The sequence below is a fragment of the Hylobates moloch genome, unplaced genomic scaffold (assembly GCF_009828535.3).
Source record: "Hylobates moloch isolate HMO894 unplaced genomic scaffold, HMol_V3 SCAFFOLD_15, whole genome shotgun sequence".
NCBI classification, from domain to species: Eukaryota; Metazoa; Chordata; class Mammalia; order Primates; family Hylobatidae; genus Hylobates; species Hylobates moloch.
The window spans coordinates 47280685-47305564 of NW_026652290.1; the positions used below are offsets into that span (position 1 = coordinate 47280685).

At 48.7% G+C, this 24880-nt stretch overlaps 1 protein-coding gene across 1 annotated transcript in view; it reads left to right on the forward strand.

Moving 5' to 3' along the window:
* Positions 1-21447: 21447 nt before the first annotated feature.
* Positions 21448-24880, forward strand: part of USP22 (ubiquitin specific peptidase 22) — a 42041-nt gene continuing 38608 nt past the window's right edge. Inside the window, exon 1 of the mRNA XM_032178987.2 lies at positions 21448-21884. Coding sequence (XP_032034878.1) covers positions 21714-21884 — 171 coding nt within the window. The 5' untranslated portion in view covers positions 21448-21713. The remainder of the gene's footprint in view (positions 21885-24880) is intronic.

A 24880-nucleotide genomic window follows, 5' to 3' on the forward strand; every position in this document is an offset into this window, starting at 1 on the left:
AACTACACAGGAGGATATGCGTGGGTTGTATGCAAATACTATGCCATTTTATATCAGGGACTTGAGCCTCCCAGATTTAGGCATGTGCAGTGATCCTGGAACCAATTTCCCATGGATTTCAAGGGACAGCAGCACACTCGTGTGTGTATGTGGGTATATATGTGCATGTAAATGCACGTGTGTGCATGTATGTGTGTACCATGTTGCTAAGAAAATGTATTCCTGGCCAGGCACGACGGCTCATGCCTGTAATCCCAGTTTGGGAGGCCGAGGTGGGCGGTTCACCTGAGGTCAGGAGTTTGCGACCAACGTGGAATTGTACAATGTGTGGCCTTCTGTCTGGCTTCTTTTACTCAGCATCATGTTTTCGAGGTTCATCCATGTCGTAGCAGGCATCAGTACTTCATTCCTTTTTATGGCAGAATGATATTCTGTTTTATGGATATACCACATTTTGCTGATCCATTCATCTGTTGACGGATGTTTGGGTTTTTTTTTTTTTTTTTTAGACGGAGTTTCGCTCTTGTTGCCCAGGCTGGAGTGCAATGGCGTGATCTTGGCTCACTGCAACCTCCTCCTCCCGGGTTCAAGCCATTCTCCTGCCTCAGCCTCTGGAGTAGCTGGGATTACAGGCATGCGCCACCATGCCTGGCTAATTTCGTATTTTTAGTAGAGACAAGGTTTCTCCATGTTGATCAGGCTGGTCTGGAAGTCCGGACCTCAGGTGATCTGCTCGCCTCAGCCTCCCAAAGTGCTGGGATTACAGGCATGAGCCACCACACCCGGCCTGCCCTAAATTCTTTACTCTTTGTAACTCATTTAATCTTTATAACAGCCCCATAATGTCGTTACCCCATGTTACAAATTAGGAAACTGAGGCAGCATTTTGCTCAAATTCACATGCCTGTAAGCATTGCAGACAGAATTGGAACCTAGGCAGTCTGGTCCCAGACCTAGGCTCTTTTTTTTTTTTTTTTGACTAAGTCTTGCTGTGTCACCCAGGCTGGGGTGCAGTGGCACAATTTTGAGACTAAGTCTCGCTCTGTCACCCAGGCAGGAGTGCAGTGGCGCAATCATGGCTTGCTGCAACCTCTGCTTCCTGGGTTCAAACTATTCTCATGCCTCAGCCTCCTGAATAGCTAGAATTACAGACGTGTACCACCATGCATGGCTAATTTTTGTATTTTTAGTAGAAATGGGGTTTCGCTATGTTGGCCAGGCTAGTCTTGAACTCCTGACCTTAAGTGATCCGCCCTCCTCAGCCTCCCAAAGTGCTGGGATTACAGGCATTGGCCTTTAATAATTACTACAGGGCCTGAAGCCATGTCCAGCCACTTTCTGACTTTAATTGTGACACCGGATGCTTTACTTTGTCCCCTTAGAGGCATGTATTCCGTATTCCTAGCTATTTTAGAAATTATGTCTTCTGTGCTTTCTTTTATACAGAGGAGAATTCTAATAGCCAAACTATTTCAATAGGCCCTCGTGTGCTAGCGCCTTTCATCGAGTGAATATGCAAGGTTCTCTCATTAAGTAAAGATGAATTAGGAGCAAAACAACCAAATGATGAAGATGAATGAGACTGAGACAAGGACTGTGGCCAAAGCCCACATTCCACTGACTTCAGGATGTGGTCTCCTGCATTCTGTGGGGTCGACATCCTCTGATGCTTGTATCCACTGTCACCTTGGGGAGGTGATTTGAGTTCCCAGAGGCTCCATTTACCTATCCATAAGAATGGGCGCGGTGGCTCACGCCTGTAATCCCAGCACTTTGGGAGGACGAGGCGGGCGGATCACGAGGTCAGGAGATCGAGGCCATCCTGGCTAACACAGTGAAACCCCGTCTCTACTAAAAATACAAAAAATTAGCCGGGCGAGGTGGCGGGCACCTGTAGTTCCTGCTACTCGGGAGGCTGAGGCAGGAGAATGGCATGAACCCCGCGGGGTGGAGCTTGCAGTGAGCCGAGATCGCGTCACTGCACTCCAGCCTGGGTGACAGCGAGACTCTGTCTCAAAAAAAAGAAAAAAAAAAAAAAAAAAGAATGAGATGAAAGCACACACCTCACAGGATTATGGCAAGGGTCACATGAGATCAGATGTGGAAAAGCCCTTTAACACCTACAAAGAGGCCGGGCACTGTGGCTCACGCCTGTAATGGACACACTTTGGGAGGCTGAGGCAGGCAGATCACCTGAGGTCAAGAGTTTGAGACTAGCCTGATTAAAATGGTGAAACTCTGTCTCTACTGAAAATACAAAAATTAGCCGGGCATGGTGGCGCATGCCTGTAGTTCCAACTACTCAGAAGGCTGAGGCAGGAGAATCGCCTGAACCCAGGAGATGGAGGTTTCAGTGAGCCGAGATTGCACCACTGCACTCCAGCCTGGGCTACAAGAATGAAACGCCATCTCAGAAACAACAACAACAACAACAACAAAAACCTACAAAGAGTCATGCACATGGATGGTAATGGTATTTTTCTTCTCTACTCTTTTTTTCTGCTTTTTAGTGGAAAATACTACCCAACATGATATATAGCAATCTCTGCTTTGGCAATTTGGAGGAATTAATGCAAAATAAATAATCTATTAAGACATTCGTGGGCTGGGCACAGTGGCTAATGCCTGTAATCCCAGCACTTTGGGAGGCCGAGGTGGGCGGATCACGATGTCAGGAGTTCGAGACCATCCTGGTCAACATGGTGATACCCCATCTATACTAAAAATACCAAAATTAGCCAGGTGTGGTGGCGCACACCTGTGATTCCAGCTACTCAAGAGGCGGAGGCAGGAGAATTGCTTGAACCCGGGAGGCAGAGGTTGCAGTGAGCCAAGATTCCACCACTCCACTCCAGCCTGGGTGACAAAGAAAGACTCCGTCTCAAAAGAAAAAAAGAAGACATTTGTGTCATCAGCACCACTGTTAAGAAAACTTATCCAAAGCTTGAAAATAAGGTAAACTGATTTTTAATTTCCTGCTAGACATTACAGCTTTGAGGGATATGCCTCTGCCTAGCCTACCATTTACTCCTGATTAGAACCCAGACATTTACAACTCTCTAAACTTAAAGATTAATGAGCAGACAACCAATAAGGTGCGGTGATTTTCCTTTGTCACCAGCAGAAAAGCCCACTCCAGAGCTGCATTTCCCTGGAGAGTATGATTCTCAGAGTGTGGTGCTGGGCCAGCAGCAGCACCTAGGAATGTGGGTTCTCAGGCCCCGCTCTGGACCTACAAAATCACAAACGCGGGGTGCAGCCAGGCACCCCAAGCTGCTTCTGTTGTGTGCTCTGGTTCGAGAAGGATCGCGGTAGAGCATTAACATTTTCCAGCTGGTGAGCAAATATTATCTCAGTATTCCGTCTCCTACCACTGATTATAAAATTTCCTTTTCCCCATATCATCTTTTGTCTTGTCTATGTCTTCCTGCTGGTTCCCTCACTAATGAGTTAAACACAATTTTCATGCCGTGCTCACTACTCGTTTTTATGAGAATTATGTTTTTAACATTTTGAAAATTAGACTCTGACACCAACACTAAGGGAAATTCACTGAGTTTCTGTTTCTGGTTGTGCTTCCTGGTAGCTGCCAACAGGGCCTCTGTCACACTCCAGTGGCCTCCCAGCATCTAGTGAACAGCCACTCTCTGTTTGGGGAATGTTCCACATCAAGGGTCTCTCATCTTCAGGATGGGAAGGCCAGAAATTCACTTTTGCAGACTCCATTTCCTCAAGGGTACAACACATGATCAGGATCCACCACACGGGCGTGCCTGGGAGGGACCACAGGAGACAGTGCAAACATGCTTCTCAGGCCCATTTTCTGGTGAAGGTAACTGGAGGGATTCTCACTCTCTGGCCTCCTAGAATTTGGGTGGTTTCTTTTTCTTTTTATTTATTTATTTTAGGGATGAGGTCTTGTTGTGTTGCCCAGGCTGGTCTCAAACTCGTGACCTCAAGTGATCCTCCTGCCTCAGCCTCCCAAAGTATTGTTGATGGCAGCGGTGGGCCATCCGGAGTGGCCACTGCCATCATGCCAGCTGCAGCAGGGAGGTACAGGCAGTGGTGGCAGGAGGCAGGAGGCAGGAGTGGCTGCAGGAGCAGCAGTGGCAGTGGTGGGTCCCCTGTGCCCCGTCTCAGAGGCAGCCAATGGCATCATCCCCACCCTCACATAGCCAGGCAGGACCCTCTCCCAGGCCCAGAGCCTCTGCTGTGGCTTCAACCTCGCTCCCCACGACATCCCGGGAGCCTGTGAGCACCGAGCCAAAGGCACAGCTGGGGCTTTCAGGGCCAGCCCTGAGAGCATCAGGTTCATTTGTGCAGGGTTGGCCAGGGCCGCCCTGCCACCTGCACCTCACTTGCCACTGCTGCAGAGAAAACAGAGAGGAGGTGAGTAGTCCTTGGAGCCCACCCCTGGGAGACCTCCAGAGCCGGCCACCCTGGGAGCCACCATGATGGGGCCAGGCTGAGTTGCCTGCCAGTGGGGGAGCAGCACGGTCAAGCACGGAGGGACGGGCAGAAAGGGGCTCCTAGGCGGAGCTGGACCCGGGGCAGTGCCATGCTCCATGGTACTGGCAGGAGCCAGAAGCAGGCAAGAGCCCCACCCTCCCAAGCGCAGCTGCAGTAGCCCAAGTCACAGCTAGGGACCCTGGCCTCCCTGTACTCTTGGGGGCTGGAAGCAGGCAGGAGCCCTACCCTCCTGGGGGCAGCTGCAGCTGCCCAAGCTGTGGCTGAGGACCCAGGCATCTCTGCACTCTTGGGGGCCAGGATGGCCCCCCTTCCTCCAACATGCTCGGAGTATCTGCTCCCACTATCTGGCCTCTCCCTGCTCCTGGCACCCACTACAATCTTGAAGCAAGGTTGGGGCTGAGCCTGGGCACTGTCACAGACCAGCCAGGTGTGCACACACTCAGGGCAGCACTGACACACCAACCCCTGCCGCCACAGCCCCCTCTGGACTTGGGCACTGATGAGCATGGGAAGGAGGCTGACAGTGGGCTGAGGGCAGCTTGGTGCTGGTCTGCAGGCACCCTTTGGCATGAACAGCCTAGGCTTCATGAAGGGCAGCAGGAGGCATACAGGCCCCAGGGCGGAAGGCGACGGGTCCCCAATGAAGCCCCAACTTCAAGCTAGGGAGGGCCTGAAGCCGAGGGGCTGGGCTGCCGGTCCTGTGGACTGGAATGGGAACTTGTGGTGCTTTTTCTGGGCCCACCCATGGTTGCCCATGGACCAATTGGTATGCGCTTCCTCCCTTCTGAGGCCCATAAAAACCCTGGACTTAGCCAGACCAGAAGAGATGTCGGGACTGCCGGCTGTGGAGAGGAGCTATGCACTCTAAGGTCTCCTCTCTGCTGAGAGCAGGGAAATGACAGGACAACCTTCTCTGCAGGGGAGCTACCCTCTCTGCTGAGAGCTGAATACTCATCGGGATGACCTGCCTAGCAGAGAGGAGCTACCCTCTCTATTAAGGGCTGAACACTCACTGGGACACCCTGGCTACGGAGAGGAGCTACTCACTGTGGCTCTCCTCTGAGCTGTTCCATTGCTCAATAAAGCTCCTCTTCATCTTGCTCACCCTTCACTTGGCTGAGTACTTCATTCTTCCTGGACACAGGACAAGAACTCAGGACCTGCTCAATCACAGGGCTAAGAGAGCTGTAACACAAACAGGGCTGAAACGCACCTCTTGCTTGCCATGTTGTGGGTGACAAGGAGAAAAAAAGAGAGAAGGAGAGAAGAGCTGTGGCCCTTTGGGGAGCCCAGACCTAGGAGCTCCCTGAGCCAGGGTTGTGACACCCCCTTTATGGCTCTGTGGTTCCTGGTGTCTCCAAGCTTCCAGGCACCACTGTGTTCCTCAGTGTCAGCTGTGGAAGTTGCTTATGGTATGCCTGGTCTAGCCCCAGCCTCGCAGGGAGCTGGTGCCTGTACAGGTGCCTAGAACTGCCTGGCCACAACCGGCGTGCCTGGCTGTGCACAGTGGCCGGGCCCCATGCTTGCTCACACACCCCTTGCCGCTCCTCACCTGGCTCACCCTTGGCAAGTATGAGATCTAAGACAGTAGCGCAAGCTGAGCACAGCCTGCCAGGCTGAGTGGGCAGAATGAGCCCAAACAGGCCAGAGCAAAACTTGGACAAAGGTGCCACTGGCCACAGAGGTTTCTGGCTGCTGAAGTGACACTCAAGGATCCTGTAATATTGGGATTATAGGCATGTGTCGCTGCACCCAGCAATGGTGTCCTTTTCTGCTTAAACAAAAGCATATTTCTTTCTTTCTCCCTCTCTTTTTCTTTCTTTCTTTCTTTCTTTCTTTCTTTCTTTCTTTCTTTCTTTCTTTCTTTCTTTCTTTCTTTCTTTCTTTCTTTCTTTCTTTCTTTCTCTTTCTTTCTCTCTCTCTCTTTCTCTCTCTCTCTCTTTCTTTCTCTCTCTCTTTCTTTCTTTCTCTCTTTCTTTTTTTTGAGATGGAGTTTCACTCTTGTCACCCAGGCTAGAGTACAGTGGCGCAATCTTGGCTCACTGAAACCTCCATCTCCTGGGTTCAAGTGATTCTGCTGCCTCAGCCTCCCGAGTAGCTGGGATAATAGGTGCCCACCACCATGCCCAGCTAATTTTTTTTTTTTTTTTTTAGATGGAGTCTTGCTCTGTGGCCTAGGCTGGAGTGCAGTGGCACAATCTCGGCTCACTGCAACCTCCGCCTCCCTGGTTCAAGCAATTTGCCTGGCTCAGCCTCCCAAGTAGCTGGGACTACAGGTGTGTGCCACCATGCTCAGCTAATTTTTGTATTTTTAGTAGAGACGGGGTTTCATCATGTTGGCCAGGATGGTCTTGATCTCTTGACCTCGTGATCTTCCCGCCTCGACCTCTCAAAGTGCTGGGATTACAGGTGTGAGCCACTGTGCCCAGCTTAATTTTTGTATTTTTGGTAGAGATGGGGTTTCACCACGTTGGCCAGGCTGGTCTTGAACTCCCAACCTCAGGTGGATCACCTGCCTTGACCTCCCAAAATGCTGGGATTACAGACATGAGCCACCATGCTTGGTTCAAGAGCGTATTTCTTACTATTTCTTACTGCAAACTTTGACTGATACAAATCAAAAAGAGTCTATTTGATATGGCATTCTCCTGCATGTCATTACAAAATTCAAGATAATTTATGTGGAAAGACAGTCAGGCAATAAGGATTATATTATGTCTAAGCAATGTCTGCTTTAGTAGAAATGAGGTCTGGGGGCCACCTCTCTGCTGTGTTTGACTGGCATGTGGCTTAGGGCTTGCCTCTCGGTACCCTGGCCCACCAGGTTCTTGGCAACTGCAGAGAACATGCATCTCCTCACTTTTGCCTCCTTCCCTGGGGGCCTGGAGAGCCCCATCCTGACTGCATGACTCACAGCTCCTTCAGCTTCTGTCTGCAGCTCCCCTTGTGGGAAAAAGACAGCCAGAGGTATACAATTTTAAAACAAGACTTTGTTGCTGGCCGGGCTCGGTGGCTCATGCCTGTAATCCCAGCACTTTGGGAGGCAGAGGCGGGTGGATCACAAGGTCAGGAGATCAAGACCATCCTGGCTAACATGGTGAAACCCCGTCTCTACTAAAAATACAAAAAATTAGCCGGGCGTGGTGGCGGGCGCCTATAGTCCCAGCTACTCGGGAGGCTGAGGCAGGAGAATGGCGTGAACCCGGGAGGCGGAGCTTGCAGTGAGCTGAGATCGCGCCACTGCACTCCTGCTTGGGTAAGAGTGCGAGACTCCGTCTCAAAAAAAAAAAAAAAAAAAGACTTTGTTGCTGCATTGCAAGAAGGAAGAAAGAGAATGTTCACTGGGCAGTCTGGGACTGTTTGACCTCCCAAGTTCTTTAACACATCATGACCTCATGATCCGCCTGCCTCGGGCTCCCAAAGTGCTGGGATTACAGGTGTGAGCCACCGTGCCCAGCCACGTAGAGGCAGGGTTATTACAGGATCTGGAGGAGGGTGGAGGTTAGGTACAATATAAATGAAGCAGTGTTGTGGATAGGCATGAAGCAAACAGGATTACGTGTGTAAAGCTGTAAAGGGGTTAACATCAGAAGCCGACCCAGGGTCCTGTTCCCTTAGAAACTACAAAGTTAAAATAAATGTAGGATGTTGTGCTTAAAAAGCTCCTTTCTTTTTTGTTTGTTTGTTTGTTTTTGAGACGGAGTCTTGCTCTGTTGCCCAGGCTGGAGTGCAGTGGTGCCATCTCAGCTCACTGCCAGCTCCGCCTCCTGGGTTCCCACCATTCTCCTGCCTCAGCCTCCTGAGTAGCTGGGACTATAGGTGCCCACCACCACACCAGGCTAATTTTTTCTATTTTTAGTAGAGAAGGGGTTTCACCGTGTTAGCCAGGATGGTCTTGATCTCCTGACCTCGTGATCTGCCCGCTTCAGCCTCCCAAAGTTAAAAAGCTCTTTTCTTAAAAAAAAAAAAAAAAAAAGGCTGGGCGTGGTGGCTCACGCTTGTAATCCCAGCACTTTGGGAGGCCGAGGCGGGCGGATCACGAGGTCAGGAGATCGAGACCACGGTGAAACCCCGTCTCTACTAAATACAAAATACAAAAAAAAAATTAGCCGGGCGTGGTGGCGGGCGCCTGTAGTCCCAGCTACTCGGAGAGGCTGAGGCAGGAGAATGGCGTGAACCCGGGAGGCGGAGCTTGCAGTGAGCCGAGATTGTGCCACTGCACTCCAGCCTGGGCGACAGAGCGAGACTCCGTCTCAAAAAAAAAAAAAAAAAAAAAAGAAAGAAAAGAGAAAAATCCTGTTTTGGCTGGAAATTGAGGCTGCTTCTTTGTGTCAAAGAATGCTCCAGTCTCACTAACATGGTTTCAAACAGCAAAGTTTCTGACAGTCCGTGATTTTACAGAACAAGTTTCTCTAAAATCTATAGTTTACAGTTTCTATAGGTTGACAATCACAGAGGAGGACTGTGGCTAAGAGACACTCCTGCAGGTGGTCACGGTGAGACGGGGAAGCAGGACTCCCAGGTGGATAGGACAAGATAAAGATGGTTCTGAAGCTGTAGGTGGCACTGTGCCCAGGGCATTTTGGGATCCAGTTCAAGCTGTGGTCCTAGGGTCATCCTCACACCTCCCTTCATAGTGTGGCCCTCCCTCCTTCAGTCTGGATGCCTCTGGGTACCCTGTTTACCCTTCAAGGCTCTCAGTCTTAAGTGGTGTCTGTGTTGGTAGACAAGCCAGGCTCTCCCATGGCGATGGTAGTATTGGTGAGGTTGTATGGGGTGTCCATGGGTGGGTGATTCTCATAATGAACTGCATGAACCCACATACGGTGAGGTTGCACTGTATGGTGAAGGGGGGTCCAGGGAGTTTCACAGCTGGCCTATGTGGTGGAAAGCAGTCACCGTCCTCTGGATTTCCAACTGGAAAGGATGTGTTGCTGTGGGATCCAGGGTTGGCCTGGCAGGCCCTTAGTAACGTGAAAAGGAATTGGACTAGAAGAGAGGTTTTGTTTTAAGAGTCTCGCTCTGTCACCCAGGCTGGAGTGTAGTGGTGAGATCTCGGCTCACTGCAGCCTCTGCCTCCTGAGTTCAAGCGATTCTCCCACCTCAGCCTCCCGAGTAGTTGGGACTACAGGTGCCCGCCACCACACCCAGCTAATTTTTTATAGAGACAGGGTTTCACCAGGTTGGCCAGGCTGGTCTTGAACTCTTGACCTCAAGTGATCCGCCCTCCTTGGCTTCCCAAAGTGCTGGGATTACCGGCGTGAGCCAACGCACCCAGCCAGAAGAGAGGTTTTGAAGGATCACCCAGAACCTTCATGGGAAGCCCCACAGCCTCCCTGCAGAGGACTGCCTGGGATCCAAAGCCAAAGTTGGTGACTTTGCTTTACATCTTCTTCTGACAACTGGAAGGACCCAGGCCGTTTGCAGTCTGTGTGGCTGAGGTTGATCCCAACTATGAACTGAGCTCTGCCTGGGTTCTGGTTTGAGAACCAGAGGGACTGGGCTGACCACTAGCTATGGTTATTATGTCAGTGATCCCATAACTTCAAGTGGGGAGTGGCCACATGCCCTGGGTCTCTGGATCAGTCGGGCATATGACCTATCCTTTCTGTCCACCCACCCAAGCTGACACGCTCTTAAGATATGCAAATGTTGGCCCAGCGAGGTGGCTCACGCCTGTAATCCCAGTACTTTGGGAGGCCGAGGTGGGCGGATCACGAGGTCAGGAGATCGAGACCATCCTGGCCTACACGGTGAAACCCCATCTCTACTAAAAATACAAAAAAATTAGCCAGGCATGGTGGTGGGCACCTGTAGTCCCAGCTACTCAGGAGGCTGAGGAAGGAGAATGGCATGAACCTGGGAGGAGGAGCTTGCAGTGAGCTGAGATTGGGCCACTGCACTCCAGCCTGGGAGACAGAGTGAGAAAAAAATGCAAATGTTTGGGGCCGGGCACGGTGGCTCACGCCTATAATCCCAGCACGTTGGGAGGCCAAGGTGGGCGGATCACCTAAGGTTGGGAGTTTGAGACCAGCCTGACCAACATGGAGAAACCTCGTCTCTACTAAAAATACAAAATTAGCTGGGCATGGTGGCACATGTCTTTAATCCTTGCTACTCGGGAGGCTGAGGCAGGAAACTCGCTTGAACCCGGGAGGCAGAGGTTGTGGTGAACCGAGATCACACCACTGCACTCCAGCCTGGGCAACAAGAGTGAAATTCTGTCTCAAAAAAAAAAAGATATGCAAATATTTTCACATCTGCCATGTCTGTTACAGTAGTTGCTCGCCACATGCGGCTACTGAGCACTTCAAATCTGACTAGCATGACTGAGGAACTGAATGTTTAATTTTATTTAATTTTAGTTAATTGAAATTGAAATTGAGAAACTGATTCTTGATTCAGTTTTGGAAAACTTATATGTTTGGAATGCCTTGGATACTTGGCTCTACTTGCTGTCCTACAGAGACCATAATTCCATGTAATCAGGTTGAAGTTGTCCTTCAGCTCTGTTCATTTTTGTTTGTTTTTTATATCTACCATGTTTCTACTGAACATGTTCAATCTCTCCTCTAGCTTTTTGAACAGACGGAATGTATTTACAGTAGCCATTTTATTGCCCTTGACTACTAAATCTGTGTCCCGCATTTCACTTTGAGGTCTGTTTCCCTTGATTGAATTTTCTCTTCTTTATAGGTTGCATATTTCTGTTTCTTTGCAGGCTTGATAAGTTTTGATTGGATGCTAGACACTGAAATTTTTACCTTGTTTGGTGCTTCTCCTTCCCATGCCCTTCTTTCTCTTTAAAAAATATTTTGGTTTTGTGTGCCTTAAACGTTTGAGAGGCTTTGTTCTGGATCACAAGTAAGTTACCGGAAGCAGTTTGTTCCTTTTAAGCTTTTATGCTTTATAAGGAATGACCAGGTAGATCAGCCTTATTCTAGGGCTACTTTGCCCCCACTACTCAGGCAACACCCTCCTGAGCCCCCTTCCTGATGACCTATGTATTACCAGGTGTCTCCACTCTGGCTGTTGGGAATGTGAACTATTTCTAGCCCTACCAGCTCCAGGAATTGTTCCATCTGCTTTTTTCTGGCAGTTATTTCCCCTGCCTCATGTAGTTTCAGTAAAAACTTAACTTGTAGCCTCCACGACAGGTCAACCTACACCGGCCTGTAAGCAAAAAGCCTTGAGGGGATCAGTGGCAGATTTCTGAAATGCAATCTCTGTGCAGCTCTCTTTGGTCATTTGTCCTGTGAATCCCAGCAACTGGTACCTCCCTACATTCTCAACTCGTGGAACGTGTTGGTCTCTGTCTGGGAGAGTGGCCAACCTTCCCAGTTTAACCAGGACTGAGGAGTTCCCAGGACCAGGACTGTCGGTGTCAAAGCTGGGGAATCTCAGGTGCCCTGCACTGGGCTGCCTGGCCTCGTACTGCAGCCTGCAGGCTCTGTCCAGGCAGCAGCTGGAGAGCCGCAGGGCTCAAATCACGGTTCTGCACTTCTTGTTTTCCAGCGTTTGGAAACCAATGTTTCTCTCTTTATTTATTTATTTATTTTGAGACAGAGTCTCGCTCTGTCGCCAGGCTGGAGTGCAGTGGCACAATCTCAGCTCACTGCAAGCTCTGCCTCCCAGGCTCAAGTGATTCTCCTGCCTCAGCCTCCTGAGTAGCTGGGACTACAGGCGCGTGCAACCATGCCCAGCTAATTTTTGTGTTTTTAGTAGAGACAGGGTTTCACCATGTTGGCCAGGATGGTCTCCATCTCCTGACCTCGTGATCCACCCGCCTCGGCCTCCCAAAGTCCTGGGATCACAGGCATGAGCCACCACGCCCTGCCTGGAAACCAATGTTTCTTATAGTTTGTCTCGGTTTTCATTCTTGTTGTTTAAAGCAGGAGGCAAAATCTGTCCTGACACTCCATCACAGGTGGAAGTGGAAGACATTTAGTTTAGTAACATCTAATGGAATTATTGATAATGTTTGTAGTTACGTTTGCTATTTTATTATTTGATTTTTATTTGTTCTCTGTGATTTTGTTCCTCTTTTTCTTCCCTTCCTGCCTTATTTTGGGTTATTTGAATATTGTTATAATTCTATTTTCTGGCCAGGCATGGTAGCTCACACCTATAATCCCGGCACTTTGGGAGGCCAAAGTGGGTGGATCATCTGAGTTCAGGAGTTTGAGACCAGCCTGGGCAACATGGTGAGACTCTGTCTCTACGAAAAATACAAAAAATTAGCTGGGGTGATGGCACGTGCCTGTATTCCCAGCTACTCAGGAGGCTGAGGTGGGAGGATCACTTGAGCCTGGGAGGCAGAGGTTGCAGTGAGCCAAGATCCTGCCACTGCATTCCAGCCTGGGTGACAGAGTGAGACCCTGTCTCAAAAAAAAAAAAAAAATTTCAGTTACACCTCTTTGCATCATTTTTTAGTGGCTATTCTGGGATTATAATATCAACCTTTGTATTTTCATAATCTATTTAAATTTAATATTGTAGCTCTTCACATAAAATATGGAAATCTTAGAACTTTATAAGTCCATTTACACCTCATTCCTGTCCCTTGTGTAACAGTTGTCATATGCATTATATCTATGCATATATTATAAACCACTGGAAACAATGTTATGATTTTCACTTTAAATAATCATATGTATTCTGATGCTCTTCATTTCATGCCTTGAATATCCAAGTCTCCATCTGGTACTTTTTCCTGTTGGCCCATAGAACTTCCACTTCCTTCTCTTTTTTTTTTTTTTTTTTTTTTGAGACGGAGTCTTGCTGTGTCATCCAGGCTGACAGATCTCGGTTCATTGCAACCTCCATCTCCCAGGTTCAAGTGATCCTCCCACCTCAGCCTCCTGAGTAGTTGGGACTACAGGTGCAAGCCACCATGCCCAGCTAAGTTTTGTATTTTTTGTTGAGTAGGGTTTTTGCTAAGTTGCTTAGGCTAGTCTCAAACTCCTGAGTTCAAGTGATCTGCCCACCTCGGCCTCCCAAATCACGGCCATGAGCCACTGCGCCTGGCCCTGATTTCTTGTAGTACGGATTTGCTGGAGAAAAATTCTCTTAACTTTCTTTTATATGAAATGTATTTATTTTATCTTTATCACTGATGAATATTTTCATTACATATAGAAATAGGTGTTGACAATTCTTGTCTTTCAACACTTTCAAAATACTGTTCCACTGTCGTCTGGCACCCACTGTTTTCCTATTTTATTTCAATAGGTTTTTGAGGAACAGGTGGTGTTTGGTTACATGAGTAAGTTCTTTAGTGGTGATTTCTAAGATTTTGGTGCAACTCTTCTTTTTTTTTTTTTTTTTGAGATGGAGTCTCTCTCTGTCACCTAGGCTGGATGGAATGCAGTGGTGCGATCTTGGCTCACTGCAACCTCCTCCGCCTCCTGGGTTCACGCTATCTCCTGCCTCAGCCTCCCAAGTAGCTGGCATTACAGGCACACACCACCATGCCTGGCTAATTTTTTTTGTATTTTTAGTAGAGACAGGGTTTCACCATATTGGCCAGGCTGGTCTTGAACTCCTGACCTCAGGCAATCCACCCGCCTCAGCCTCCTAAAGTGCTGGGATTACAGGCATGAGCCACCACACCCGGCCCTCTTATTTTCCTGATAAGAAGAAAGTCATTGTTCCCTTTAAATAATGTCTTATCTTCCTCTGGCTTCTGTCAAAATTTGCTCTTTACTATTTGTCTTCAGCAGTTAAACTATAATGGGCTTATATGCATTTTCTTCACATTGCTCCTACTTGGAATTCAATGGCATTTTTGAATCTGCAAATTTGTATCTTTCAGCAAACTTGGGAAAATTTCTGCCAGTATCCCTTCAGACATTTTTTCTCTCTCATTCTTCCACCTTTCCCTCCAGGACTTGAATTAAACATATTCTCAGCCTTTGATATTGCCCTACAGGTTTCTGAGACTTTGTTTTTTTTTCTTACAACTAGTTTTTCTTTGTTCTTATGTCATTTCCATTCTGCCTTTAAGCCCATTTGGTGACCTTTTTATTGCAGATACTGATATTTCAGTTCCAGGATTTCTATTTGGTTCTTTTGTATAGGTTTCATTTCACTGCTATTTTCTTTTTGTTTTTTTAGAGACAAGGTCTGGCTCTGTTGCCCAGGCTGGAATGCAGTGGTGTGATCATGGCTCACTATAGCCTGCAACTCCTGGGCTCAAGTGATCCTCCCACCTCAGCCACCCAAGTAGCTAAGTAGCTGGGATTACAGGTGTGTACCACCACACCCAGCTCTTTTTTTTTTTTTTTTTTTTTTTTTTTTTTGTAGAGACAGAGTTTCATCATGTTGCCTAGGCTGGAATTTGTTTTTTGTAGAGACAGGGTCTCACTATGTTGCCTAGGCTGGTCTTGAACTCTTGGCCTCAAGCGATCCTGCTGCCTCAGCTTCCCAAAATGCTGGGATTACAGGTGTGAACCACTGCACCTGGCTTTCATTGCTATTTTCCGTCTTTTCATTCATTTCAAACATACTTTCCTTTACCTCATTGTGCACAGTTACCATAGCTGCTTTGAATTCCTCATACACTAATTTCAATATCTGACATATCTTATGGTTGATCATCTTTGCTGTTTTATTTCTTAAAAGGGGGCACATTTTCCTGTTTCTTCATATATCAAATAATTTTGAGCTGGGCGCAGTGGCTCATGCCTGTAACCCCAGCACTTTGGGAAGCTGAGGCGGGTGGATCACCTGAGGTTGGGAGTGTGATACCAGCCTGACCAACATGGAGAAACCCCGTCTCTACTAAAAAATACAAAATTAGCCAGGCATGGTGGTGCATGCCTGTAGTCTCAGCTACTCTGAAGGCTGAGGCAGGAGAATTGCTTGAACCTGGGAGGAGGAGTTTGCAGTGAGCTAAGATCGCGCCATTGCACTCCAGCCTGGGCAACAAGAGCAAAACTCCATCTCAAAATAATAATAATAATAATGATAATAATTTTGGATCATATCCTGGACATTACTACTGTTACATTGCTGAAAGTATGAATTTTGTTATATACCTCCAAAGACAGTAAATATTTTTGTTTTAGCAGGCAATTAATGGTATTTAGTGGTTTCTTGACTAGTAGCTTACATCTCTGCTCACTTCTTTTTGTTCTAGTTTGGCTGCTTGGAATTTGCCCCATAAGAGTGGTTTGGTGGTCAACTGGACCCCTGGATGTAGTTTATGCACAGATTCTGGGGCTTCCCATCTCTGAATCTCTTCTCACTTTTCAGTGGCTTTGGTTGCACTGTACTCTGTCTTCTGCTTCTTCAGTCCAGAAATACCGTGGGTTTTCTATCAGAGTTTCAGGCTTCTGTCTAGATTCCAAGTATGGCCTGTCCTCAGTCTATAAACCATCAACATTGGGTTACTCCCATTGGGCAGGTCCCTTTTTCCATGTGTCTGCACCTAACTAGGTCTGCCTGTTTTGGTTCACTCTTCAAAGCCTTTAGGTATCTGTGCTTGCATTATGTCCACAGTTCATAGTTGTTATATGAGGGAGGATTGGTCTAGGATTATTACTTGACTATCTAGGAACCATAATTCCATGGGTGTTTTAAATTCTTTTAAATTTGAAAACAAAAATTTAGAAAATAATATTTTAGGCTGTGTTAGTCTCATGGATGGTGGGAAATGCCTTTTCAGGCAAAAACCTGACCAGGTCACACTCCTTTTTAAAAACTGTCTTCTGGCTGGGCGCGGTGGCTCACGCCTGTAATCCCAGCACTTTGGGAGGCCAAGGCAGGTGGATCACGAAGTCAGGGGATCGAGACCATCCTCGCTAACAAGGTGAAACCCCGTTTCTACTAAATATACAAAAATTAGCCGGGAGTGGTGGCAGGCGCCTGTAGTCCCAGCTACTCGGGAGGCTGAGGCAGGAGAATGGTGTGAACCTGGGAGGCGGGGCTTGCAGTGAGCCGAGATTGTGCCACTGCACTCCAGCCTGGGCAACAGAGCGAGACTCTGTCTCAAAAAAAAAAAAAAAAAAAAGCAAAAAAAACTGTCTTCCCATACCTAGGTAAGGCATCAAAAAACATTTCCAGATCCCCTCCACCATACCTATCTGGGGAGGATTACGGTAAAGAGGTGTCTTGGAGTATTATGATATTACCTAGACTTTCCTTTATCACTGCAGTTTTATATTCCTATAACATCCTGCTAATGTTGCTGGCAGTATTGCTACTAAGCACACTACATTGTGGGATTCTTTTTTTTTTTTTTTTTTTGAGACACCATCTCACTGTGTCACCAAGGCTGGAGTGCAGTGGCGCGATCTTGGCTCACCGCAACCTCCACTTCCCAGATTTAAGTGATCCTCCTGCCTCAGCCTCCCAAGTAGCTAGGATTACAGGCATGCACCACCATGCCTGGCTAATTTTTGTATTTTTAGTAGAGATGAGGTTTCACCATGTTGGCCAGGCTGGTCTTGAACTCCTGGCCTTCAGTGATCCACCCACCCTGGCCTCCCAAGGTGCTGGGATTACAGGCGTGGGCCACCTGGCTTTTTTGTTTTGAGACAGAGTCTCGCTCTGTCGCCCAGGTTGGAGTGCAGTGGCGCAATCTCGGCTCACTGCAACCTCTGCCTCCTGGGTTCAAGCGATTTTCCGAGTAGCTGGGACTACAATGCGTGCCATCACATCCAGCTAATTTTTTATATTTTTAGTAGAGACAGGGTTTCACCATGTTAGCCAGGATGGTCTTGATCTCCTGACCTTGTGATCCGCCTGCCTCGGCCTCCCAAAGTGCTGGGATTACAGGCATGAGCCACCATGCCCGGCCTTTTTTTTTTTAAATTAAAAAAAAAAAAAAATTCTCCCCTCCCATCCCCCTGGGATTCTTGAAGCAAGAAATTGTTGTAATCATCTCAATTCCCAGCAACTATCAGATCAATAACTGCTAATGTTTCTTGAGCCCTTAATAAACAACGGGCACTTGCTAAGAGTTTTGTATGGATTATCTCATTTATTCCTTGCCATACACTTCAATGTAAGCACAGAGCTGATATTCTCCCAATTTTAACAGGTAAGTAAACAGGCTGAGAAATTTAGGCAATCTGCTCAAGGTTACACAGATAGTAGGTGGCAGAGCCCAACTGTAATTTAGCAATCTGACTTGATTCTTGGATACATGAATAAATGAATATATTGAACATGTGGGCCACTGTTTTCTACATGTTGTAGAACAGTGTGTACTGGCCGGGCGCGGTGGCTCACGCTTGTAATCCCAGCACTTTGGGAGGCCGAGGCGGGCGGATCACGAGGTCAGGAGATCGAGACCACAGTGAAACCCCGTCTCTACTAAAAATACAAAAAATTAGCCGGGCGTGGTGGCGGGCGCCTGTAGTCCCAGCTACTCGGAGAGGCTGAGGCAGGAGAATGGCGTGAACCCGGGAGGCGGAGCTTGCAGTGAGCCGAGATCGCGCCACTGCACTCCAGCCTGGGCGACAGAGCGAGACTCCGTCTCAAAAAAAAAAAAAAAAAAAAAAAAAAGAACAGTGTGTTCCCTCGTACCATGACACTTTGTCATTTACGTTTTAGTGATTTTTAAGGAATATATTAATTTTTATTGTAAGAAAACATTCAAACATTACAGATTAAGTCACATCTACCTTTTCCTTTCCAGAAGTTACTGTTATCGATGGGTGTGTTTCTTTCTTCCAGGCCTTCCATTATTTTTCTACAAACGTCAGCATATTTTCTGTAATTTTCTGCAATTTGTTTTATTCATTTATGTTTTATGACTTTTTGTACTAGTACTTACAGATCTAGTTCCTTTTTTTTTTTTTTTCTCTGTTGCCCAGGCTGGAATCAGTGGCATGATCAGGGCTCATTGCAGCCTCAACCTCCTATGCTCAAACAATCCTCCCGCCTCAGCCTGCTGGGTAGCTGGGACTATAGGTGTGCGCCACCACAACTGGCTTTTTTTTTTTTTTTAATTTCTTTGTAGAGATAGGGTTTCATCACATTGCCCAAGCTGGACTTCATTCTTTTTAATAGCTGTGTACTATTCCCTAGAATGGCTAGTCCATCATTTATTCAATGATTCTCCTATTAATCGTCATTAACGTTTCCATTTGTTTCCCATTAGAAAAAAAGCACTTCATCCACACATCTTTTGGGGGCTGCTTCTCAAGAGTATATTCTGTAGTTTAAATTTTTTTAAATCACTAAAGTTGTTCTGATTATGGAACATTTAAATCATTATAATTGATTCAAGTGGACAGCACAGATATTCTTCTGTGCTTAGATGATCATATTGATAAAAAAAGATAATAAATATTAGGGCCTGAATGCTAAGTGCACATTTGTGAAGCCAAATCATATTTGTATAAGCCCAACAATATGAGAAAACACCTTACCTCAATATTTATAGAGATAGATCACATATTTTTGTAATTCCTGACTTACTAGTTATGATTTTAGTTTTTTGTAAGCTGACATTCTTTCCTCTAACATACACATGGTTTTCCTTAACAAGTGTTTTATTCTAGAAATGGTCTTGTTAGATTTTTCTGTAAATGTGTTTCGGGTTAATTCAGCAGGGTTTTGTTTTGTTTAGAGATGGGGTCTTACTTTGTTGCCCAGGCTAGAGTGTAGTGGCACAATCACAGCTCACTGCAGCCTTGACCTCCTGGGCTCTGCGATCCTTTTGAGGTAGTCTCTGGAGTAGCTGGGACTACTATAGGGCTTCACCAGGTAATTCCCAGTACCTGCATGTAGCCAATACAGTTCTGGGAACTTGCCGCTGTAAGTAGTACACAAAACACACAATATCATTACCCTCTTGGAGGCCGGGCGCAGTGGCTCACGCCTATGATCCCAGCACTTTGAGAGGCCGAGGCGGGTGGACCACTTGCTGTCAGAAGTTCAAAACCAGCCTGATGAAACCCCATTTCTAGTAAAAGTTCCAGATCAACATGGTGAAAGCCCCTCTCTACTAAAAATACAAAAATTAGCCGGGCGTGGTGGCAGGTGCCTGTAATATCAGCTACTGGGGAGGCTGAGGCAGGAGAATCGCTTGAATCTGGGAGGCGGAGGTTTCAGTGAGCCGAGATTGCATCACTGTACTCCAGCCTTGGGCAACAGAGCTAGACTCTGTCTCAAAAATAAAAAATAAAAACAAAGATTACCCTCTTGGAATTTTTCATGCTATTGAAGGAAGAGAATATAAAAAAATAAGTAAATATTCATTACGCCAGATAGTGATAAATTCTTCGGAGAAAAACAAAGCAGGGTAAGGGAATGGAGAATTTGGGGGGGCTTGCAATTTTCATTACGGTGGCAATTTTCCTTTTCACGGAAAAGGAGGTGTGTGATAAAGCTGGAAGGAGGTGAGCGAGCATCAGCCATGGAATATAAAGATGCAGAGGGTGAGGGGGTGGGGAAAGCATTTTAGGGAGAGAGTACTGCAAGCACAAAGGCCATGAGGCAAAAACCTGTGCTGGGCAATTTGTCTTGGCCACAAAAGCTTTATTCCAGTCGTCAGTCCATTAAACCCTGTAGCTTTAAGTGTTGTGAGATCACAATCTTTATTTTTTAACTTGTGATGGCTCTGGATGGTAATTGCTGTTTTCTGCGAACTGTGGATGAATGAGCAAAGCAGTTAGCAGTGGGATGAGTACCGGGGAGCAGCACCACACCTGACACCTTATCCAAGATCCCCCAGACTCTTGGCGCCCTGGCTTCCCCAGAACTTTGTTTGCATTCGTCTTTAAAGGTCTTCTGAGTTTGCCTTGGGTCAGTTATTTGTATACGGATTAGACCTGTGCCGCCCACTGCGGTAGCAGCTAGTAGGAATTGAATGTGCTTTAAGTGTAAATACCAGATTTCGAAGACTTGCTGCAAAAACTGTAAAACATTCCAGTAACGATTTTGCAATACTGCCTACATGCTGAAATAATTTGACTCTATTGGGTTGAGATATATTACTATAACTTTCTTTTTTCATTAAAAAAATGTAGCAACTAGCAAATGTGAAGTGTCAGGCGTGTGGCGCGCAGATGCCTCTTTCTTTTTTTTTTTTTTTTTTTTTTTGAGAGGGAGTCTCGCTCTGTCGCCCAGGCTGGAGTGCAGTGGCGCAATCTCGGCTCACTGCAAGCTCCGCCTCCCAGGTTCACGCCATTCTCCTGCCTCAGCCTCTCCGAGTAGCTGGGACTACAGGCGCCCGCCACCACGCCCGGCTAATTTTTTGTATTTTTAGTAGAGACGGGGTTTCACCGTGGTCTCGATCTCCTGACCTCGTGATCCGCCCGCCTCGGCCTCCCAAAGTGCTGGGATTACAAGCGTGAGCCACCGCGCCCGGCCTCAGATGCCTCTTTCAACTGGATGGCGCTGGGTTGGCCCTCACTATCCGCGGGCTCCCGACAGGAGGCGCCCCAGCTTGCGGCCGGGAGCAGCGCCTAGCAGGCAGTTGGCAGTTCTAGCCCCGGGCCAGGGCACTGCAGGGCCCGACCCAGGTTACAGCAAGCGGGGGCCCTGCAGACAGCTCCCGATTGGGGGTGCTGTTGGGTGGGAAAGCGCAGGCCCTGGATGGAGGCTGGACCTGCGGCGCTCCAGCTCATCGCCCCGCCTCTTTGCGGCAGAGCTCAGGCCGGCGCAAACCGGTTCAGTCCTAGGACGGACGTCTCACGCCGCCCAACCGCAGCACGCCCCCGCCTCCCCAGTCCTCTGGAAGAGACAGGGAACGTCTAGCCGCCAGGGTCCTGGGAGGCGGCTCTGTACCAGACGGACTGTACTGAGAGCCTATGACAATGGCCGGAGGTGCTGGGGGGTGCCCGGCGACCAATAAAGGAAGGGAAGGGGCGGGCCCTCGTTAGCTTCCCCCCCGACCACGCTTCCTCGGGCGCGGGTCTACCCAGAGCCTACGGGCGCGCGAGAGTGGGGGAAGGGCCTGGCGCGGGCTGGAGACTGCGCAGTGCGGTGCTGGCCGGGGGTGACGTAATCGCCGTCCGCGATCGCGGCGCCCCGCCCCGCGACGCCCTCCACGAACCGGGAGATCGCAGCGCAGGCGGTCCGCAGCAGCTGCAGCTCGGGGGCGGTGCCTGCCCCACAACCTCCCCTCGGCGATCGCGCAGCCCCATCTTTGTCGGACCTCCGCGCTTTGTTCTCGGCGCCAGTGTCTTGGCCGGCCAGGTCCGCCGCCTAGCAGCCCCCACGCCGCGCTGGCGTCGTCCTCGCCTCCCTCGCCTCCGCCCCCCGCGCGCGGCCGGGCCTTGCCCGCCATGGTGTCCCGGCCAGAGCCCGAGAGCGAGGCCATGGACGCCGAGCTGGCGGTAGCGCCGCCGGGCTGCTCGCACCTGGGCAGCTTCAAGGTGGACAACTGGAAGCAGAACCTGCGGGCCATCTACCAGTGCTTCGTGTGGAGCGGCACGGCTGAGGCCCGCAAACGCAAGGTGCGCCCGGCAGCCCACCCCGGGGCGGGCTCGGGGCCTCCCGCCGCTCCTGAGGCCGGCCGGCGGAGGGGCCCTTTTCCTGCCCCCTTCCCTTCCCCCCTTGCCTTTCCCTGTCCTTCCTCTTCCTCTCTCCTTCTGCCCTCTCTTCTCTTTACCCCTCCCCCTTCCTTTCCTCCCCCCCTCATCTTCCGCCCTTCAACTCCCTCCCTTCCCCCATATCCTCATCTTCCTATCCTTCCCATCACCTCGCTTCCCCCATTTTTCCTTTCCCTTCCCCCTCTTCCCTCCCCCTTCTCTCTCTCCCCTCCCCCTCCTCTCTCTCCGCCCTCCCCCTCCCTTATCCTTCTTGGCCCGGGAGGGGCGAGTGCTTCCTGGCGCGGGGCGGTGTTCTCCGGCCCTGCTGCCAGGGGAGCCTGGGACTTCGGTGGGCTGTCCCGGGCGTTCCTGCGCGAGGTCCCTGAACTCTCCTGGTTCTGGAGGGTTCGGAGCTGGATGGGGGTGTAGAGAAAGAAATATTTCAAAAAAATGAGTAAAGGATGGGGGGGCTGTCGGGTTCTGGGCGTTGGTCTGCAGCGATCACCCGCCGCCAGGAGCGACCTTGGACGGGAGCTGGGGCAGGGGGCGGGTTGGGAGCTTCGCGGCTGCCTCGGGGCTCGCGAGGAACTGGAGGTCGAGGGCGGCAGGGGCTGGGGCCAGAGCGAGCTTGTGGGTGCGGAGCCGCAGCCCGGGTTTGCGTTGCGGCCGAGGAGTAGACTTGGAATCGCGCTGTGGGCTGTGGGAGGCCTTAACCAGGAGTGAGTCCCGGACCTCCGGTAGCCCAGTCTTGCGTCCCGCAGTTAGGCTTGCTAAGGATTTGGAAATCAAAACGTAACATGATTCTTCTATGTGAATAAACTTTATTTTTACAGTTTCACACGCTTTTGTAGATTACAATCCGAGATTGGGAGTTGTGAGGGCAGTTTCCACCTTGAGTGGCATTTTTTAATTTATGGGAATACCAACAGGCCCGCTGAGATTGTAGGGTATGTTAAGCAGCAACTCAAAAAAAAAATTTTTTTTTTTTCGAGACGAAGTCTCGCTCTTGTACCTCAGGCTGGAGTGCAGTGGCGCGTTTTCGGCTCACTACAACCTCCGCCTCCCGGGTTCAGGCGATTCTCCTGCCTCAGCCTCCCGAGTAGCTGAGATTACAGGCTCCTGCTACCACGCTCGGCTAATTTTTGTATTTTTAGTAGGGACGGGGTTTCACCATGTTGGCCAGAATGGTCTCGAACTCCTGATCTCAGGTGATCCACCCGCCTCTGCCTCCCAAAGTGTTGGGATTACAGGCATGAGCCACCGCGCCCGGCCTCAAAATTTTTTTTATCTGTAATGGTATCGGGCAGCGTTATGTCTAGATGAACTAAAATCAGAGATAAAACGTTTCAGGATCGGAGTTAGAGTCTTGCTAGTAGAATTGTATGTCTTTAAGAAAAGATGGCCTGGCTTGGCGCGGTGGCTGATGCCTGTAATCCCAGCACGTGGGGAGGCCGAGGCGGGCAGATCACGAGGTCAGGAGTTCGAGACCAGCCTGGCCAACACGGTGAAACCTAATCTCTACTAAAAAGACGAAAAATAGCCGGGTGTGATGTCGGGCGCCTGTAATCCCAGCTACTCGAGAGGCTGAGGCAGGAGAATCACTTCAACCCGGGAGGCGGAGGTTGCAATAAGCAGTGATCGAGCCACTGTACTCCAGCCTGGGTGACAGAGCAAGACCCCGTCTGGAAAAAAAAAAAGATGGCCTGGTTGAAGCCGGTCTTCTACAGGTGAATGTGCTGTTGACACTCTGGGTCAGTAGTGTCCAGATTGGGACGTGACGCGCCCAAGATTCGTTTCTACTTTGGATGAAGTGGGGATTGCACCACTCTTCGTCTCCCTCTTCTTTTTCCCTTCTATCCCTCCCACTCCCTTTCTTCCCCCCTCTGGTATTTTTTAACCAAGCTGAAGGAGTCAAGTTTAAACCATCATTAACTAACTTTGCCTAATTTCCTAAAGGAAAGAATTAATTTTTTTTTTTGCGCTTCTTATGGCTCTGATTAATCTTTTAATTTCAGATGTCAGTTGCTTAGTTTCAAAACTGTTGAGCCACATGTGTGTTATTCACCAGTTAGAAGTTGAACTGTAGTCGGGTGGTGAAAAATGTTTCTTTCAAAATTCAGGTGGGGGCTGCTGCAGTGCCATTTGGCAGTGTGCCAGCAAAGAGCCCTTAAGCCCTCCATGCTTTTTCCTCTGACTGGGGGGACTTAATTTACCTGTATCACTTCATGTGCGGTGTCCTGCATTTCTAGCACTCTCTAGTGGCCCAGTTAAGGAAGAGTTGGTTTGAGAAATAGTTTAACAAACCTGATGATTAACAGTTGGACAATCTGCATAGGATTCCCATCAGATCTGTAAGCTTAGGACATTTTGTTTTTTAAATTTTATTTTATTAAAAATTATTTTTTGTAGAGACAGAGTCTTGCTCTGTTACCCAGGCTGGAGTGCAATGGTCTGATCAGTGATAACTGCAGCCTCAGACTCCTGGACTCCAGCCTCTCCTGAGTAGCTGGGACTACGGGCTGTGTCACCATGACCGGCTAATATTTGTAGAGACAGTGTCTCACTATATTGCACAGGCTGGTCTTGAACTCCTGGACTCAAGCCATCCTCCTGTCTCCCAGAGTGCTGGGATTACAGGCCAGAGCCACTGAGCCCAGCCATATTTTTGGTTTTAATGGTATGAACTTGACTGTAAAAGTGCTCTAAGCTGATGATTGTGCCACTGTACTCCAGCCTGGGCAACAAAACCTATCTCAAAACAAACTTCAACCTGAATTATAATCCTTGTAAACAAACAAAGGTACTTTTTGAGATTGACATCTCAGGTACAGTTTAACTACAGAAATGAATCCCTGAATGAATAGGAATTACAAGTTTTGTTATCTAAGGACAGATGGGTTATGGATTTTGTACTCAAACTT